At 41.7% G+C, this 20,509-nt stretch overlaps 1 protein-coding gene across 1 annotated transcript; it reads left to right on the top strand.

Moving 5' to 3' along the window:
- The first annotated feature begins 2,161 nt into the window (after positions 1–2,161).
- On the top strand, positions 2,162–2,937 carry LOC104221471 (classical arabinogalactan protein 6-like). The gene has a single exon (XM_009772544.2). The coding sequence runs from the start codon at positions 2,287–2,289 to the stop codon at positions 2,749–2,751; it is 465 nt and encodes a 154-aa protein (XP_009770846.1). The 5' UTR covers positions 2,162–2,286; the 3' UTR covers positions 2,752–2,937.
- Positions 2,938–20,509: the final 17,572 nt, after the last annotated feature.

Below are 20,509 nucleotides of genomic sequence, written 5' to 3'. Positions count from 1 at the left end.
ACAAAGTATTAAGAAAACTAAAGTCAAAGAATGCAATCAAACATTAGATAGTACCATCCACCCAAGAACAAAAAGATACCATGCTAATACTACCGATCTGAGAAAACAAACAGAAACGCTAACCGTCCACCCTAATTCTCAATCTTCACATCCTTCTATCAAGGATCATATCTTCGGTAAGCTCTAACGGTGTCATGTCCAGCCTGATCACCTCTCCCCTATATTTCTTTTGCCTACCTCTACACCCTTCATACCCACCAAGGTCAACCTCTCACACCTCTTAACTGGGGCATCTATGTTTCTGCTATTCACAAAAAGATACCATGCTAATACTACCGATCAGAGAAAACAAACAGAAACGCTAACCGTCCACCCTAATTCTTAATCTTCACATACTTCTATCAAGGATCATATCCTCGGTAAGCTCTAACGGTGTCATGTCCAGCCTGACCACCTCTTTCCTATACTTCTTTTGCCTGCCTCTATACCCTTCGTACCCACCAAGGTCAACCTCTCACACCTCTTAAATGGGGTATCTGTGTTTCTGCTCTTCACATGCCTGGACTATCTCATCCTCGCCTCCCACATCTTATCCTCCACGTGGGCACTCCAATCTTTTCTCGAATAACTTCATTTCTAATTTTAAGTAACATGATGTAACCGCACATTCATCTCAACATGTACATCCTCATTTCAGCTACTTTGGTTAATTATTTGCATATGGAACTTTAAACTCACGAAAAGTTTCTTTCTACTTGGCTCTCTACTAAAGACAAGATGAAAAGAATCAGTGATAACAAGATCAAAGTATTAAGAAAACTAAAGCCAAAGAATGCAATCAAACATTAGATTGTACCATCCACCCAAGAACAAAGAGATACCATGCTAATACTACCGATCAGAGAAAACAAACAGAAATGCTAATTGTCCACCCTAATTCTCAATCTTCACATCCTTCTATCAAGGATCATATCCTCGGTAAGCTCTAACGGTGTCATGTCCAGCCTGATCACCTTTCCCCTATACTTTTTTTGCATACCTCTACACCCTTCATACCCACCAAGGTCAACCTCTCACACCTCTTAACTGGGGTATCTGTGTTTCTGCTCTTCACATGCCTGGACCATCTCATCCTCGCCTCCCCCATCTTATCTTCCACGTGGGTGCTCCAATCTTTTTTCGAATAACTTCATTTCTAATCTTAAGTAACCTGATATAAGCGCACATTCATCTCAACATGTACATCCTTATTTCAGCTACTTTTATCTTCCGAACATGAGAGTTTTTGACTGGCCAACACTTCGCGTATACGACTGCCCTGCTCTATTTGTATAAACTCTTTAAAACACTAGCTTTTTGTCTTTGACCATCGTTTTATCTTTTGAGTACTAATTAGAGTAGGTAAGTACAAGTTTTATATAATAAATAATTTAGTACTTCCTCCGTTCCAATTTATGTGAACCTGTTTGATTGAGCATGAAGTTTAAGAAAAAATGAAGTCTTTTTCGAATTTGTGGTCCTAAACAATTCAGAAAGGGGCTCAGAGTATTTGTGTGGTTATAAAAGCTTTTCATTAAGGTTAGAATTGTAAATTTAGGCTAATTGTTACCAAATTTAGAAAGAAGTCATTCTTTTTGGAACGGACCAAAAAAGAAATATGTTCACATAAACTGGAACAGAGGGAGTATTCATTAACAAACATATTCAAATTTAACACTGTAGCACCTTGTGATTAACCCCAAAAACCAGGAGTATAATACACAAACCTCAAGTTTGGAGGATATATTTTACAACCAACCACGTTTAAGTGCTTCCTTTTATGACATACTATGATAAATAAATTGTCCGTATAAATATTTTACACTATCAGTATAGTTTCCATGAAATAACACATTTACGACTTTTTACCAAGAAACCAATTAAATGCTTAGCATAGATTTTTTCCTATAATTACCTTATAAGTAAATTAATGTGTAAACTCAATGGTTCTCCTTAATAAGCTCCCATTAATAAGTTTATTGTTCAACGCTTCCCTTTTTCCTTTTCTTTCTCTTTACCTGTCAACATGAATGGTTTATCGTTCACATCCCTACATTCTCCATCATGTTCGCTGTCTGTCCATTTCTTCATAACCTATAAAAGCAACCTTTGCACCTCTGGAATTCCGAAGTTGTGCAGTGTTTCTCTTATCACCTAGAGAAAATACTGCAATTCTCAAAGAATAATCAACCTAGATCTCTTTCAAAATCAAAACATTTCATAAATATCTAAAAAAAAGAAGAAGAAATGGCACGTCAATTGATTGTTCTTGCTCTTTTCTTTGTTGCTTTAGCAGGATTGGTCTCTGCTGCCACGTCACCAGCAAGCTCACCATCATCATCACCATCATCATCCCCATCTTCATCCCCATCATCATCCCCATCATCATCCCCTGCGGCTGCACCTAAGAAAAGTGGAAATGCACCCACACAATCACCCAAGTCATCATCCCCTGCATCTTCACCTAAGGCCAGTTCACCATCATCCTCTACTTCTGAATCTCCAGATTCCTCCAGCTCAGCAGAATCACCTGAGGACGAGGATTATGTCTCATCTCCCCCTTCTCCTTCTACTGACTCTACCACCGCTGACTCAGCTCCCACACCAAGTGCCACATCAGCTGATCAGACACCCACGTCAGCCAGCAGTGCCGCCACCTTGAAGGTTTCCTCAGTCTTCGCTGTTGCAGCTGTTGCTGGATTCTTCTTCTAAGATGTTAAGGGCATACTTCATTTAGTCATCTGAGGGTTCTAATTGGTTGAGTTATTCTTTTGTAATACATTTTCAACAAAATTTCTACAGTCATCAGATGCCTCATATAGATGATGATTTCTGTTTTAATAATTACATACGTGCCATTCGTTCTTCTCTTGAAATTACAAGAATTTTTATTTTTTATGTTTCTGTACATGCGTACTGTTACGTGGCGCCTCCCTGATTTTCTTTGGAAGGCAATGTAAGGCTAAGTAATCGATGTCAGTGCGGTTGCTGTCCGCCAATGAGGTCCCCTCCGCACGCTAGACTAGATTGTTAGTGTCGTGCGGAAAAACTAATGTCACGAGCAATTGCGGAAGCTGAGAGAGAATTGAGTTTTGAATGATGATGATGATTTTATTGATGAATAAAATGCTGATTACAAAAGATGCGGTGTCGAGGGGGAGAGACACCAGTACAGAAAATTGATTGCTTGAAAATGTTTGATTGCTTGATCCCCACTAATAATACTTAAAAAAAATAAACAAAGTTACATGACTAGTCCTAATAAAGCTGTAGAAGCACACTGAATGAAAATGATGTAAACTAGCCTATAATTACAATGAAAAGGACTTAGGTTATTACAATGTAGAACCAAGTCCGATGGCAGCAACTTTGTCTTGCGGGTCAGGGTCTGCGCGCGCGGTGCTGTGGGCGCGCGCGACACTTGCTGTGTTGGCCTGAGGCTAGGCGCTGGTGCTTGGCATCAAGGTTTGTGCGCGAGGCGTTGCTGGAATGGGCCTGCAGCTAGGCGCTGGCGAGGCATCAGGATCTGCAAACAAGTATTGTTTTGGGATGCATAACATTACTTTGTCCCCTGTTTGATGTTGGTCAAAGCAAAGATTTTGTTCGGTGAATCTTTTTGCCCGCTCTTGGGCTTTGACGAGATAGCTCCGCACTATCCCCATGTTGCGCTCCCATTCGCTCGAGAAGTTGGAAGCTCGAGGAGATTTCGGCATGGCTGATGCATTCACCATTTGCGGGAGAAGCGGTTGCTGTCCAGTAACAATTTCAAAAGGACTTTTGTTTGTATGATGGCTCTTTTGAGAACTGAAACACAGTTGAGCAACATCCAAAAGCTTCACCCAATGCTTCTGTGATCCGGTTGCAAAGTTGCGAAGATATTCCTCCAGCATGTCATCGAACCAGTCTGTCTCGCCATCCGATGGTGGATGGATGTCTGAGTTGTGACTCAATGTTGACCAAAGCACCTGAAGAGATGGGTCCAAAAGTTGCTAGTGAAGCGTGAGTCGCGCCTACTAACAATGTCTTTGGGCAGGCCCCAATGATTGACAATGTGCGAGAAGAAGAGCTGAGCTGTATCTTCTGCTGAGATGTTCTGCGGGGCTGCTATAAAGGTTGCATAGTTTGAAAACTGATCTATGACAACCAAGATGGATGCAAGATTACCGACTTGGGGTAATCCCGTGATGAATCTGAGGGAAACACTTTTCCATAGTCTCTGAGTGACATGTAATAGCTACAAGGGTCCCGTCTGTGATGAGTGATCCGACTTGTCCTTGTGGTATGGCTGACAAGTCTTCACACGCTGAGGAGCGTTACCAGTCTTTTGAGGTCGATGACATGATGGCTGATTGTTGCTGCGAAGGGTAGCCGGAACCAGGGGTTAATGTCTGTTGACTACCTTCTCAAACTTCATGGCCGAGATGTTTTCAGCGGCCATCTTTATGGGAAAGCATGGTATGGTGCAGGGCTTGGCCCCGTTTTCCCCCAACATTAGGAGCATGTTGGCATATGGCACTGGTATGGTGTTGGTCTGCCTCATGAACTCCAAACCCACTATCATGTCAAAGTCATCTATGATTGCGATGCGCAGGTCGATGCTTCCTTTGTATGGGCCAAGTTTCACTGGGACATCTGTAGCTGTTCCACCCAATACCTGGGGTGGCGAGTTGATGGCCTTGATGCGACCTTTGCTCTTTTGCACAACAAGGCCCAGGCGCTCTACTTGAGTTGAAGCCAAGTAGTTGTGGATAGCACCCGTGTCTATCAATGCGTGAACGGGCTTGCCGTTCACTTTTAGTTCGACGAACATTAGGGTCCTCGCTTGTTTAGGAGGCCTCTCTTCCATCTTTTCCATCCCTTTCTTGGTGATTGGGACTGATATTTTCTTAGGAGGACATGTACTGGTCCCCGCTAAAGCATGTGGGATAGAGCCAACAATTGCATTGAAGGCGCCTACCTGGTCTGATTCTGTTGTGTCTGATGCATATGACTCGTCCTCGACAGTCTGATGAGCATTGACCTTTATGTTTGGGAATTTATTGTTCCAATGTGCCCTGCCACAATGACGGAATTCTGAGGGAGGCTTTCTCCCCTGATTGTTGTTGATGGATGCAACATTGTTGCTGTTGGAGGGAGGAGTCTTAGTTTTGGATGTACTCCGATCTCCCCCACTTTTGCTTGGGCCACCATTGTTGGGATGGTTCCCGTTGAATACCCCTCGAATAGACGGCTGGGGCCTGTCGTTATGAGTTCCCAAATGATAATCGCCAAGACATTCTGCAGCTTGAATGGCCTTAGGCAGGGTGTCTACCCGTTGTCTCTATAGTTCCATACGGGTATGAGGTTTCAAACCTTCTATGAATGCAAAGAGTTTGTCTTTGTCCCCCATGTCGCGTATGTTTAGCATGAGTGCAGAGAATTCGCGCACGTACTCCCGCACTGATCTAGTGTGGAGGAGCTCCCGTAGCTTTCTCCTTGCGTTGTATTCCACATTTTTGGGGAAGAACTGCAGGCGTAGGGCTGCCTTCAATTCATCCCATGTCTGGAGAGTATCTTCACCGGCCTTGATGGCTTCGTATTTGACCCGCCACCAAAGTTTGGCATCGCCCTGAAGATACATGGCAGCAGTTGCTACCTTTTTGGATTCTTCCAAATGGCCCACAACATCGAAGTATTGTTCGATGTCGAAGATGAAGTTTTCCACTTCTTTAGCATCCCGGGATCCGTCGTATGGCTTTGGCTCCAGTATCTTAAGCTTTTGTGGAATGGGGGTGAGGTTTGCTGCACCCCTGATGTGGTTGTCGCCTCCTCGAAGTAGGCTCTGTAGGGCAGCATTGACAACATTGAGCTTGCCTGTCAAGTCGTCTATGGTTTGTTGCATGACAGTCAGTCTGTCTGCCTCTTGTTGCTGATGGGCTAAATCGTTGGCACGCTCCTGTTGGAGGTCCTCAAATTTGCCATGAATATTGGCAGTTTCAATGGCTGCCGTTTGTCGGTCATCCTCAGAGTCACGACTGATGTTTGCAATGTTGTTTTCCGCCTGCCGCATTCGGCAGTCCAGGTCGTCCAACCTTTGCACTAGGTTGTTGTTTTGATCAGGCACCGTATCCACGATGGGTCGTAATCGGTCAACCGCCTCTTCTAGGGATGCTAGGCGCTCCCCATGATTCACCATGGTCAGAAATGGTGATGATAGCAAATGTGTTCCCTCGTCCGATGTCGAGCCTAGGCTCTGATACCAACTGTTACGTGGCCGCCTCCCTGATGTTCTTTGGAAGGGCAACGTAAGGCTAAGCAACCGATGTCAGTGTGGTTGCTGTCCGCCAATGAGGTCCCCTCCGCACTCTAGACTAGATTGTCAGTGCCATGCGGGAAAACCAATGTCACGAGCAATTGCGGAAGCTGAGAGAGAATTGGGTTTTGAATGATGATGATGATCTTATTGATGAATGAAATGCTGATTACAAAAGATGCGGTGTCGAGGGGGAGATACACCAGTACAGAAAATTGATTGCTTGATCCCCTTAATAATACTTAAAAAAATAAACCAAAGTTACATGGCTAGTCCTAATAAAGCTGTAGAAGCACACTGAATGAAAATGATGTAAACTAGCCTATAATTACAATGTAAATGACTTAGGTTATTACAATGTAGAACCAAGTCCGATGGCAGCAACTTTGTCTTGTGGGTCAGGGTCTGCGCGTGCGGTGCTGTGGGCGCGCGCGACACTTGCTGTGTTGGCCTGAGGCTGGGCGCTGGTGCTTGGCATCAGGGTCTGTGCGCGAGGCGCTGCTGGAATGGGCCTGCAGCTAGGCGCTGGTGAGGCATCAGGATCTGCGCGCGCGACATTGTCAGGGCACGCGGCGTTGTTCTCATTGGCCAGCCACTGGGCGCTGGCGAGAGGCATCGGTGGGGCGACAGAGGTGCATTCGCACTTGTCACTTGGCGCAGCCAAGACCACGGGGCCGACCATGGCGCTAGGCATTGTGAGGCTTGCTAGGCCGCCATAGGGCACGTCCAAGGGGTCATGCGGCGTGTCTGGAAAGCATCCCATGACAGTACCCATGCATGTTGAAACTTCTGGCCCGATATTTTTCTTAGTAAAAAAACCAAATGTTCAACTGGGCAGTTTCAAGAAAAGAATGTGGTCATTCATGGTTCTGAACAGCACCATACTTTTCTTGAATGGTTTGGTGTCTTTACAGAGCAATTTCAGCTTCAGATCTGTATACTTCTTTGGGTTAAAACCCCAAGTATCTAGGTTATATTACAAGCTTAATTAATTCCTGGCTTTGCTTGCATGCAGCGCTCTGCAAATTAAATAACTTGATCAAATATCAACACTTGAATCCGAGATAGCAAGCGCAAATGTCCCTTTTTTTATGGTCTCCAAAAGAGGCCCTAGCTAATGATCATTTTGTTCTTTTTTCGCTGAAATGAAGATGAAGATATGGGTTCTCAATTATACGTCATAATAACAACTGCGAAATATCTAATGGAATAAAAATGTTCATGCAGTTCCCTTCCGTTTTGTAAACTTTTTTGGGAATAGTCATTTATTACTTAAAGATTATATTAAAATATCAATGCTCTTAGGTGTAGATGTTCTTGGAGGAAAAAAGGGACCAAATTAGTTATTGTAGTATTTCGCGGTAAATACTAGTTTAGGAGACTTATGGATTTCTCCTTCGCAGAAGAGGACATGCAGCAACCACAACTTAGGTCACCGGTCATTTGGAATCCTCATAAATGTATAGGGTAAAATATGCTATGTTAAGTAATTGCATAAGAGGGTGATACGTAGAACCGAAGACAAAGGATCGCAAAGACCGAAGACAATTGTTCCATTTATTGTCGGAAAAAATGATGCTCATAAAGATACAATAAATGCATGCCATCCGATAACATTTAACAGAGAATATTTTACAGCATTCAATACACTGTCTGTTACAAAGAATTTGACATTCATGCTCACCGTTACACATTCTTCAATGGCCATCATAATTGACATTAAAGAAGGGCATGATCCTAAGACCTTGTTCGATCCCTAGGTGCAACTATAAATAGTGAGCCTTGTTATCGTTGTAAATGGCACAAATTTTCTAGCAAACTTATGCTATAATCTATTAAGAGCTTTATATAATTTTACCTTCTTATTTTTTTATTTCGTTACTGTCGTGCCTGGAAGCCTTGCTCCCTGATGATAGGCTATAATTACGTATTTTAATCACTTATTACACTCTAATTTACTGCACTTTAATTGAGTTTGAACTTTAACTGCTAGTGTTTTGCACTAATTGAGTGTTTTATGCCTTGTAGGAGTAATTTTGAGATATATAGATGTTAAGGAATGAATTTAAGTGATTTGGAGCTTCAAAGTTTAAGAAAAAGCAAAAGAAATTAAGCTGAGATCGTGTTCGGGGATCAACGAATGATAATTAAGAGCGAGCGAAGAATCGAGTAGGTATACTGCGTACTGTCTAGTAAATTGCACATAACATTTTGCTTAAAACTCTATTTGGGCTCCACAATATATGGTTGGAAAGATAACTCAAATAGATACAACTTTCATGTTTTACGTTTTTCCAAATTCCAAAATAGGGTGAAAAGTGCGCATCACTAGCGCGACCGCGCTCAGGCCGTGCTCGTCAGGCAGAATCAAAGTGGATATGCGCGGTCCAAGCGCGGCCGCGCATGTCCTGTCCATAAAATGTGTCTTTTTTCGCGTAGGAGAAGGTGTAATTGTTTGGGCCCAACCTTACTTGGTATATATACATGGAAAAACAGTATTTTGAGGACCTTTGACATATTTTTGACATAATTTAGACCTAAGATGACAGATTTGAGACACAGATTCAACCTAAGGAGGAAGAGAGACAATAGGAGCAAGGGGGGAATTCTTCTACGAGCTTTTCCTTTCTCTTCCTATTTTTCATTGTTGGTTATGACTTTTAGTATTGTAGTTTTACATACTATTATGAAGAGCTAATTTGTTATCTAGGGTTTTGATGAAACCTTTTGTAGGATAAATTCTTGTTATGTTTTTATATAATTGAGCCATAGTATTTTCTCTATTTGTTCAACTATATTATTCTTGTGGTTGATTGAAGGACCCTCAATTAGCTGTACCTATTTAGTATGTATTACTCAGGAGAGAGTGCATATTTAGGTAGTTGTTGAACAACATCACTCCCGACGTATGTGAGGAATCAATAACCAAGGGTTTAAAGGTGGGATTAGGGATATCGAAACCTTAGGTGCGATCTAAGTGAGCTATAATTAGAGCCAGCTAGCGTAACTCGGGAGAGTATATCTAGTAAATTGTTGTAATTACTCGGGAGAGAATTACAACACGCAGAACGCTCATGATCAGTAGAGAATACTTAGGCGAAATTATAGAAGATATAGCCGGAAGGATTCCGACAATTGGGGAAATTATAACACTAGACCTCCTTAATCTTTTCTCCAACCTGTAGTATCTTTAGTGTTAATTTATTATTTTAATTTGTTAGTTAGTTAGGTAAACACAAGAATCTTGATATCTATAAGTTAGGAATTGTTCAAGCTTGTATTCTTGGTGATAGTAAACAACTGTAGCTAAGCTTTAGTTCTCTGTGGGATTCGACTTCGAACTTGTAAACCGAATTATATTTGCAACGACCGCTTTGTCCTTTTTATAAGGCATAGTTGGGCATGATCAAATTTTGGCGTCGTTGCTGGGGAACTAACAGTGTAGTTGTAGTTGTACATATTTCTTGGTTGCAAGTTTGAACTGTTATTTTTATTTTCGTGTATTTGATTATTTATTTATTTTTAATTTTTTTAATTTTTGATTTGAGAGACAGTCATCTTGGAATTATGAGAGTTTTGATGTTGGTAATTCTACTTTTGATCCTCGTAATGCACATTATGGCGGAAACCACGCAGGTCAAAATTATCAAAATATTCCCGAGAGCGAGTTATATACACCAACTCAATCTTATGTGTGGGATGTGTGTGATATGTGTGGTGGTCAAGATGGTCACTTTCATGGTTGTGCTTATATTTCTTATCTTCCCCCAACCCCTTACTTTGATAATTTTTCATTTTCTTGTGAAGTTAATAGGAACAAAGAGCCCAAGTATGAGGACCTGAAAGAGATCGAGGATATGCTAAAGTGCCTTATGGAACAATATGATGAGATACAACTACGGGTATAAAGGCAATGGGCAACTATTCACAACTTGGAGGCTCAAGCGAATAAATTAATTGAACCTTGTAAAGCGCAACAAGTTGACATTGTGGATAGTAGCAAATATGAGTATGAATTAGCTGCAGAAATTGCCATTATACTGGAGGATTTAAAAAATTATGAGGATGAGCTAGAGGAGAAGGCCAGAGTAGAACACCAACAATCAATCAAACTAGATTTTGAGGATGCCGATGTTGTAGAAGAGATACTAGAGTCAACCAAGGATATTGAGGATACATATTTAGTTGACTCTAGTGTAATTAGTGTTAAAGGATGTTGACAATCCCAATGTTTGTGTAGTTGAGCGCATTGGTTCACACTCCAAGCATTTTTCCACATTGTGTATGGATGATGATATGGAAATAGAGTCGTCCGAGCCACTTGAGGAGTCAAGGAATGAGGAACAAGGTGCCTACATTCTGAAATTCTTCTTGCCAGAAAGTTGGGAATACACATCTCATCTATAGGCCAAGAAGTGCAACATACTACATTGTTTTATTGGGCTAGTAAGATTCGTTCCACCACCCCAGGAGCATGATCATAGAGCAGAATCAAAACTTAGGGTCCAATTCATAAGTTCAAAGTGGAGGCAAAAAAATGGTTCATGTTGTGTCGTGACGTTAAATCAAGTGCTTGTTGGGAGGCAACCCAGCTTTACTACTTTCTTTTAATTTTTTTATTAATTTTTTAGTTTTATTATTTTTGTAGTGTCTATTTCTAGTTTTTTTAGGAGCATGAAAAGCAAAGCTATTGGAAAGATACAACAACAAAGCAGATGGTTGGAACTAAGTGTGAGGTACCCCCACGAAGGACCAAGCCTAGGGGAAGTCTAATTACCCCATGAGCTGCTAGTGCTTCGGCCTTTGGCCTACTAGAGAGTTTCTTTTACCCTCTTATTAGTTATGGTGTGATTGGGGACAATGCACAATTTTAAGTGTGAGGTGAGGAGATTGTATGGATTTCTATGCTACTTTAACTGTGTTAGTTTAATTGAATAATATTTCTTTAAAAAAGAAATTAGACTTTTCCCGATGATGGATATCCTAGAGAATTTTCTTGAGGTATTTAAGTCTAAAGAAAAAAAGATTTTCTTTGTAGGTAGTGTAGTAATTCCCTCTTTGTTTTTCTTTGTGCCGCGGTTCTTTTCCAAGAGTTTTATTTGAACCGGGTGTAGTTAGTCTTTTTTTAGGAATAGGAGCCAATGTGTTGTGTTTTGAAATGAAGCAATATCTTTTGACTTTGTCATACCTTGAGAATAGTGAGTACTTTGGTTGTGACACTTAGGCTCAGTTTTTGACTCTTGTATAAGTACCTTAAATTGTATGATTTTAACTTTGCTTAACTGCTTTGACTAGAGTGTCTTGATGATCCAATCTTGAGTGAGTCATGTGCCATGTTCGTGTGAGGTTTGTTGTATTTCGTGCATTGCATTTGATGTCTAGAACTTGCCCCGTTTGTTTGCAAAGTGAAATAGTAGTTTTGTTCAGCTTTGGAAGTGATATAGGCGTCTTTGTTGAGCCATATATATATTTTACCCACCTAATTATTATGTATTGTAGTTAGTCCCTTTGAACCTATAATATTGTTTCTTTGGCAACCACATTACAAGCCTTAGCCAATTGTTTAAATTAACCATCTATTTGAACTTTTTCACCTCTCATGAGCACTTGAATTATTATGAATTTTGTAAAAGTTAAAGTGTGGGGTGGTTGGTTTGGCTTTTGAGTGGAGCTAATGAAATAAGGAGAAAGGTGCATTGTTTTGAAAAAGTAAGAGCCACTTGAATTGGAAAAGAAAAAGAAAAGAAAGAATAAAAAATAGTTGTATTGTTGCGAAAAATATTTCTTGATAAGTGATGATTCTTGATGTAATTGTGCTTAAAGAAGTATGTGGTAATATACATTGATGTGAAGGTGGAATTTTGGTTTGACATGAGTGTGGGGTTTTCAATGTTAAAGTATATGTATCAAAGTGCTTAGGGAGGTGTAGTCACTCTTATATCTAAATGTATCCTACCCATCCCGTAGCCTACATTACAACCAAATAAAGTCCTACTTGATCCTAGACCGAATGAGCTCAATTTGTAGAGTAGTACACTATGGGAAGCCTATGGTGCATCTTTTGTGGCATATGAATGTTAATTCTGAGAGTGAGTGAATTCTTTTTATCTTGAGTTCCTAATTGTTCTTAAATTGTATTGTATGTTGAACTACTCTCTTTTGTTGTATGAGGGCACTTGATTCATGAAGGAAAGGTAATGTCAGTGACCTCTATGTTAGAGTAAGTGGGTGAGTTGTGAATAATGCGTGGTACGTGTGAGTCAAATCATGAGGTTAAGCTGTTACGCTTTTCTGCTTAGTCTATTTTAAATATTCTTGGTGTGATGAGTTAGAAGAATTATTTAAAAAAAGGTCGTGTCTATATAAAGTGTAGTTTGATTGCTCGAGGACGAGAAATGGCTTAAGTGTGGGGTATTGATGATAGGCTATAACTACGTATTTTAGTCCCTTATTACACTCTAATTTACTACATTTTAATTGAATCTGAGCTTTAACTGCTACTGTTTTGCACAACTGTGTTTTATGCCTTGTAGGAGTGATTCCGAGCTATATAGATGTTAAGGAATGAATTCAATATATGGGATCGTGTTCGGAGATCAATGGATGATAATTAAGAGCGAACGAAGAATCAAGTAGGCATATTGCGCACTGCCTAGTAAAATGCACATAACCTTTTGCTCATAACTCCACTTGGGCTCCACAATATATGGTTAGAAAGCTAACTCAAATGGATACAACTTTCATGTTTTATGGTTTTCCAAATTCCAATCAGAACAGGGTGAAAATTACGCGTCAATAGCATGGCCGTGCTCAAGCCGTGATCGTTAGGCAGAATCAAAGTGGATATACGCGGTCTAAGCGCGGTCCAAGCGCGGCCGCGCATGTCCTTTCAGGAAAATGTGTCCTTTTTCATGTAGGAAAAGGTGTAATTATTTGGGCCCAACCCTACTTGGTATATATACATGGAAAACGGTATTTTGAGGACATTTGACATACTTTTGACATAATTTAGACATAAGGTTGGACAGATTTGAGACACATATTCGACCGAAGGAGGCAGAGACACAATAGGAGCAAGGCGGGGAATTCTTCTACGAGTTTTTCCTTCCTCTTTCTATTTTCATTGTTGGTTATGACTTTACTATTGTAGTTTTACATACTATTATGAATAGCTAATTTGTTATCTAGGGTTTTGATGGAACCTTTTGTAGGATAAATTCTTGTTATGTTTTTATATAATTGAGCCATAGTATTTTCTCTATTTGTTCAACTATATTATTCTTGTGGTTGATTGATGACCCTCAATTAACTGTGCTTATTTAGTATGTTTTACTGGGGAGAGAGTGCATATTTAGGTAGTTGTTGAACAACATCACCCCCGACATATGTGAGAAATCAATAACCAAGGGTTTAAAGGTGGGATTAGGGATAACGAAACCTTGGGAGCGATCTAAATGAGTTGAAATTAAAGTCAGCTAGCATAACTCGGGAGAATATATCTAGTAAATTGTCGTAATTACTCAGAAGAAAATTACTGTCACGACCCTAAATCGAAAACGGTCATCATGGCGCCATCGTGAAACAAGGCCAGCCGACACAAACTCCCAAACCATTTTTAATAGTTATAATAATTCAATTTAAAGCATTAACAGATGATAAATCCCAAAATAAGTGTAATAGAACAAACGCGAAAATAAACACAGCCCGACATCGGTGTGTCATCAGTCATGAGCATCTAACATAAGTCTAAGAGTATGGAAAAAGGACTACACAGTCTATTACAAAATCTAGTACAAGAAAAAATAAAGATATGAGGGAGAAACACTAGGCTGCGAACGCCGAGAAGCTACCTAGTGAACTCCAAATAGACCACTGGAAGCAATAAGCCCTCGCTAGCAGGACCCGAGGCTCCTGATTCTACACATAGGGTGCAGAGTAATGTGAGCACGCCAACTCAGTGAGTAATAAAAGTAAAAGCAGCATAGAGATAAGAAAACACGTAAAACATAGCAAAATGCTATAAAGAGGCAATAAAAAATCAATACAATGCGATAGAATAGAGAAAACTGGTAAAAACACCTCAGTTCAGTAAAAACCTCTTTAAGACATCTTTTAACAGTTAAATAAGTGAATGAAAAGCAGTGAGAAAAAATAAACACATAAAATCAGCCCCTCGGGCATAATATCAACAAAAATTAACCCCTCGGGCAATAACATGGAACAACATCAGCCCCTTGGGCTATATCACATATCACACTAGGTACCTGCGCCCACTGGGGTGTATAGACTTCGGGAGGGGCCCCTTACGGCCCAAGCGCAATATCAAGCCATCTCGTGGCATAATCAATAGGCTTTTGGCCTTATATCAAGCCACATTGTGGCATAATCAATAGGCTTTTGGCCTTATATCAAGCCACCTTGTGGCATAACAACTCAGGCCCTCAGCCTCATAATCTTAATCAGTACAACACTACTACGGCGTGCAGCCCGATCCCATAATAATCCTCACAACACATGCCATCGGCCCTACTCACACAGGCCACTCGGGCACAGTAAAATATGATGCTCAGCCCAAAATATCATTTAAGATTTTAAAAACAGAGTAAACGTGGCTGAGTTATGAAAATAGTAGAATATAGCATGACTGAGTACATATATAAAACAAAAACAGTGAGGAAATAGCAGTAAAAAATCCCCTAAGGGTCTAAACAGTTGGCACGAGGCCCAAATATGGCATTCAGCTCAAAATATGATGATAACAAGCAGTATTCAATCAAATAAGCGGTAAAACAGTCATACGCAATAGACTAAGTCACGATCCCCAATGGTGCACGACCCCATGCTCGTCATCTAGCGTGTGCGTCACCTCGAAATAGCACAACGATGTGTAATCCGAGGTTTCATATGCTCAGGACAACATTTACAATCAATACTCACCTCTATCTGGTCCAAACTCTAGCCCGTGATGCCTTTTCCTCTCAAATCGGCCTGCGAATGCTCCAAATCTAACCAAAATCAGTACATAACCATCAAAATATGCTAAGGGAACAAAGCTCACTAGAAATAAATCATATTACACCACAATTTCCGAAATTAACCAAACCCGGCCCCTGGCCCACGTCTCGGAATTCGATAAAAATTATACAATGCACTCCTTATCCTCCCACGAGTTCATCCATATCAAAAGTATCAAAAAACAACCGCAAATGACCCCTCAAACCCTTACTCAAAGGTCTCCAATCTCAAGCCCTAATTCCCAATCTTTTTAACCCTTAATTCCCATTAATTCCAAGTCAAATCAGTAAAATAACACCATTGAAACGAGTTTAGGGTCCAAAAATATTACCTCTATGAAATCTCCTTGAAATACCTCTTCAAATAGCTCCCTCAAGCTCAAACCCGCATGAAAATGGTGAAGAATAACCCAAAAATCGCGAAGGAAATCTTTTATACCTTCTGATCCAGGATTTTCGCACCTGCGGTCCCATTATTGGTTCTGCGGTCCCACTTCTGCGGTCTTGACCACCGCACCTGCGGTTTTCACTTAAAGTCCAAGTCCAACATCTGCGATCACATCCTCGCACCTGTGCTACCGCAGGTGCGCTTCCTTAGATGCTTATGTTGTTCTAGCTCCCCATGGTCCGTTCCGCTTCTGCGACTTGCTTTCGCATATGCGAGGGTCGCACATGCGGCCTCCCAACCGCAGACACAGTTATGACAGCAGCCTAAAACTTTAGCTGCAAACTCCCAACTCCTAACTTCCCGACAACCATCTGAACCCCGAGGCTCTTGGGACCTCAACCAAAAGCACAAAAAATTCATACACCACCATCCAAACTTATACCAATCTTCAAAATACCTCGAACAACATCGAATCAACTAAATCACATCAAATTCAAGCTTGAGGTTCCAAAAATCTTCCAAATTCCGCTTTTGATAAAAAAGTCTATCAAACCACGTCAAAATGACCTAAAATTATGCACACACATCCCTAATGACACCACAGACCTACTGCAACTCCCGGAATTCCATTCTGACCCCTATATCAAAATCTCACCTATCAACCGAAAAACACCAGAATTACAATTTCACCAATTCAAGCCTAAATCTACTCTGGACCTCCAAACCATATTCCAATCACACTCCTAAGTCCCAAATCATCTCCCGAAGCTATCCGAACCACAGAAATTCACATCCGAGCCCTTTTTCACATATGCCAACATCCGATTGACTTTTCTAACTAAAGCTTACTCGAAAGAGACTAAGTGTCTCAAACCTCACCAAAAACTTTTCGAACCCGAGCCAACCAACTCGATAATACATAATAAAACTAAACAGTACGATAAGAAGTAGAAATGGGGAAAACATAGCGATAACACATGAAACGACTGGCCGGGTCGTTACATCCTCCCCCTCTTAAACAAATGTTCATCCTCGAACGGGTCAAGGAACATACCTGAAGCCTCAAATAGGTGTGGATATCTGCTCCGCATCTCCCACTTGGTCTCCCAAGTAGCCTTATCCACGGGCTGACCTCTCCACTGCACTTTCATTGAAGCTATATCCTTTGATCTCAACTTCTGAACCTGACGCTCCAAAATAGCCACTGGCTCCGTATCATAAGTCAAATCACCATCTAACTGAACCGTTTTGAAATTCAAAACATGAGACGGATCCCCAATATACTTCCGGAGCATAGAAACATGAAATACCGGATGCACACTCGACAAGTTGGGTGGCAAAACAAGCTCATAAGCCACCTCCCCAATCCTCCGAAGTACCTCAAACGACCCAATGAATCGAGGACTCAATTTACCTTTCTTCCCAAGTCTCATAACACCCTTCATGGGTGAAACCTTCAATAGAACCTTCTCACCAACCATGTAAGACACATCCCAAACCTTCCTGTCAGCATGACTCTTTTGTCTCGACTGCGTTGTACGAAGCCTCTCCTGAATCACCTTCACCTTGTCTAAAACATCCTACACTAAGTCTGTACCCAATAGCCTAGCCTTACCCGGCTCAAACCAGCCAACTGGAGATCTACACCGCCTCCCAAACAAATCCTCATATGGAGCCATCTGAATACTTGACTGGTAGATGTTGTAATAAGAAAACTCTACGAGTGGTAGAAACTAATCCTATGACCCTTCGAAATCAATGATAGAAGCGTGCAACATGTCCTCCAATATCTGAATAGTGCACTCGGACTGCTCGTCCGTTTGAGGGTGAAAAGTTATGCTCAACTGAACCTTGAGTACCCAACTCTCGCTACACTGACCTACAAAACTGTGAAGTAAACTGAGTGCCCCTATCTGAAATGATGGAGACTAGGACACCATGCAGACGAATAATCTCTCAGAAATAGATCTCTACCAACCGCTATGAAGAATAGGTAGTACACATAGGAATGAAGTGCACGGACTTGGTCAGCCGATCCACAATCAACCAAATAGCATCGAACTTCTTCAAAGTCCGTGGGAGTCCAACTACAAAGTCCATGGTGATCCGCTCCCACTTCCACTCTGGAATATCCATCTGCTAAAGTAAGACACCCGATCTCTAATGCTCATATTTCACATATTGATAATTGAGACACCGAGCTACAAATCCTACAATGTCCTTATTCATTCTCCTCCACCAATAATGTTGTCTCAGATCCTGGTAGATCTTCGCGGCACCCAGATGAATGGAATACCACGAGCTATAGGCCTCCTCCAGAATCAACTCCCGAAGCCCATCTACATTAGGCACACATATCCGGCCCTACATCCTCAACACCTCATCACCAATAGTCACATCTATGGTATCATCATGCTAAACTCTATCCTTAAGGACAAGCAAATGAGGATCATCATACTGGCGCTCTCTGATGCGATCGAATAAGAAAGACCGAGAAATCACACAAACCAACACCCAACTGGGCTCCGAAATATCCAACCTCACGAACCAATTGACCAAGGCCTGAACATCAACTGCAAGAGGTCTCTCCCCAACTGGAATATATGCCAAACTCCCCATACTCACCGTCTTCCTACCCAAGGTATCGACCACTGCATTGGTTTTCCCTGGATGGTACAAAATGGTAATATCATAATCCTTTAGACACTCCAACCATCTTCGTTGCCTCAAATTGAGATCCTTCTGCTTGAACAAGTTCTGGAGGCTACGATGATCGGTAAACACCACACAAGACACACCATACAAGTAATGCCTCCAAATCTTCAATGTGTAAATAATGGCAGCCAACTCCAAATCATGAACATGGTAGTTCTTCTCATGGGGCTTCAACTGACGAGAAACATAAGCAATGACTCTACCCTCATGCATCAATGCACAGCTAATACCAACTCTTGAAGCCTCACAATACACGATATATGAACCTGAAGCGGATGGCAAAACTAACACTGGAGCTGTGGTCAAGGCAATCTTGAGCTTCTGAAAGCTCTCCTCACATTCATCCGACCACATGAAAGGAGCGCCCTTTTAAGTCAACTTGGTCAAGGGCGATGCGATAGATGAGAATCCCTAAACAAACCAGCGATAATAACCCGCCAAACTAAGAAAGCTGCAAATCTCTGTGGCTGAGGACGGTCTGGGCCAACTCTGAACAGCCTCTATCTTCTGTGGATCAACCTGAATACCCTCATTGGAAACCACGTGCCCCAAGAAGGCCACTGGACTGAGCCAAAACTCACACTTGGAGAACTTTGCATAAGGCTTCTCCTCCCTCAACCTCTGCAACACAACTCTCAAATGCTCTGCGTACTCCTCCTGACTATGCGAATACACCAGAATATCATCAATGAAGACTATGACAAACGAGTCAAGATAAGGCTGAAACACACTGTTCATCAAATGCATGAACGCTACTGGGGCATTGGTCAACCCAAAAGACATCACCAAGAACTCATAATGACCATATCGGGTCCTGAAAGCTGTCTTAAGAATATCTGAGTTCTTGATCTTCAACTGGTGATAACATAAGCGGAGATCAATTTTGGAGAACGCCCTTTCTCCTTGAATCTAGTCAAACAAATCATCGATATGAGGCAAAGGGTACTTGTTCTTGATTGTTACTTTGTTCAACTGTCTGTAATCAATGCACATCCTCATCGAGCCATCCTTCTTCTTCACAAATAGAACAGGTGCATCCCAAGGCGACACACTACGCCAAATAAACCCCTTATCAAGGAGTTCCTGAAGTTGCTCTTTCAACTCCGCTGGTGCCATACGATATGGTGGAATAGAAATAGGGTGAGTACCTGGTACCAGATCAATACCAAAATCAATATCCCTATCCGGTGGTATGCCAGGCAGGTCTGCAGGAAACATATCGGGAAACTCCCTCACAATAGGAACAGAATCAATACTAGGAGTCTCTGCACCGACATCCCTCACAAAGGCTAGATATGAAAGACAACCCTACCCAACCATACACTGGGCCTTCAAGAATGAAATTACCCTACTGGTAACATAGTCAGTCGAACCTCGCCACTCAATCCGTGGCACAGCCGGCATAGCCAATGTCATTGTCTTAACATGACAGTCCAAAATAGCACGACACGGAGATAGCCAATCCATGCCAATATAACATCAAATTCTACCATACATAACAATAACAGATCCACTCGGGTCTCCAAAGCCCCAATAGTCACCACATATGACCTGTACATACGGTCTACAACAACAGTATCACCCACCGGAGTAGATACACGAACAAATAAAACAAAAGACTCACGAGGCATATCCAAATAATAAGCAAAGTATGATGACACATAAGAATAAGTGGAACCGGATCAAATAATACAGAGGCATCTTTGTGGCAGACTGAGACAATACCTGTGATCACAGCATCTGAAGTAATAGCATCGGGTCTAGCTGGAAGTGCATAGAAACGGGCCTTACCACCACCTGATCGGCCTCCTTCTAGGGAAACCCCTGGCTAACTGACCCCCACCCTTAGCTGGTTGAGCGGGTAGTGGTGAAGTAACAGGCGCTGAAGCCGATGGCTGACCTCTCTGCTGAAATGAACCCCCAAGACGACGAGGACACTGCCTCCACATATGACCCAACTCTCCACACTCATAGCAACTCCCTGGTGCTGGAGTTGGGGACTGAAGGGAACCTTTAGCACCGGAATGACTAGTATATGCACCTGGCATAGAAGAGCCCTGA

This window comes from Nicotiana sylvestris, chromosome 9, assembly GCF_000393655.2.
Source record: "Nicotiana sylvestris chromosome 9, ASM39365v2, whole genome shotgun sequence".
Lineage (NCBI taxonomy): Eukaryota > Viridiplantae > Streptophyta > Magnoliopsida > Solanales > Solanaceae > Nicotiana > Nicotiana sylvestris.
The sequence above is the reverse complement of the archived record's forward strand: the minus strand, read 5'-3'. Positions and strand labels throughout refer to the sequence as shown.

What these genes read in the sequence shown, in the direction of transcription:
- LOC104221471 (XM_009772544.2), top strand. Translation starts at nt 2,287, where the DNA reads ATGGCACGTCAATTGATTGTTCTTGCTCTTTTCTTTGTTGCTTTAGCA.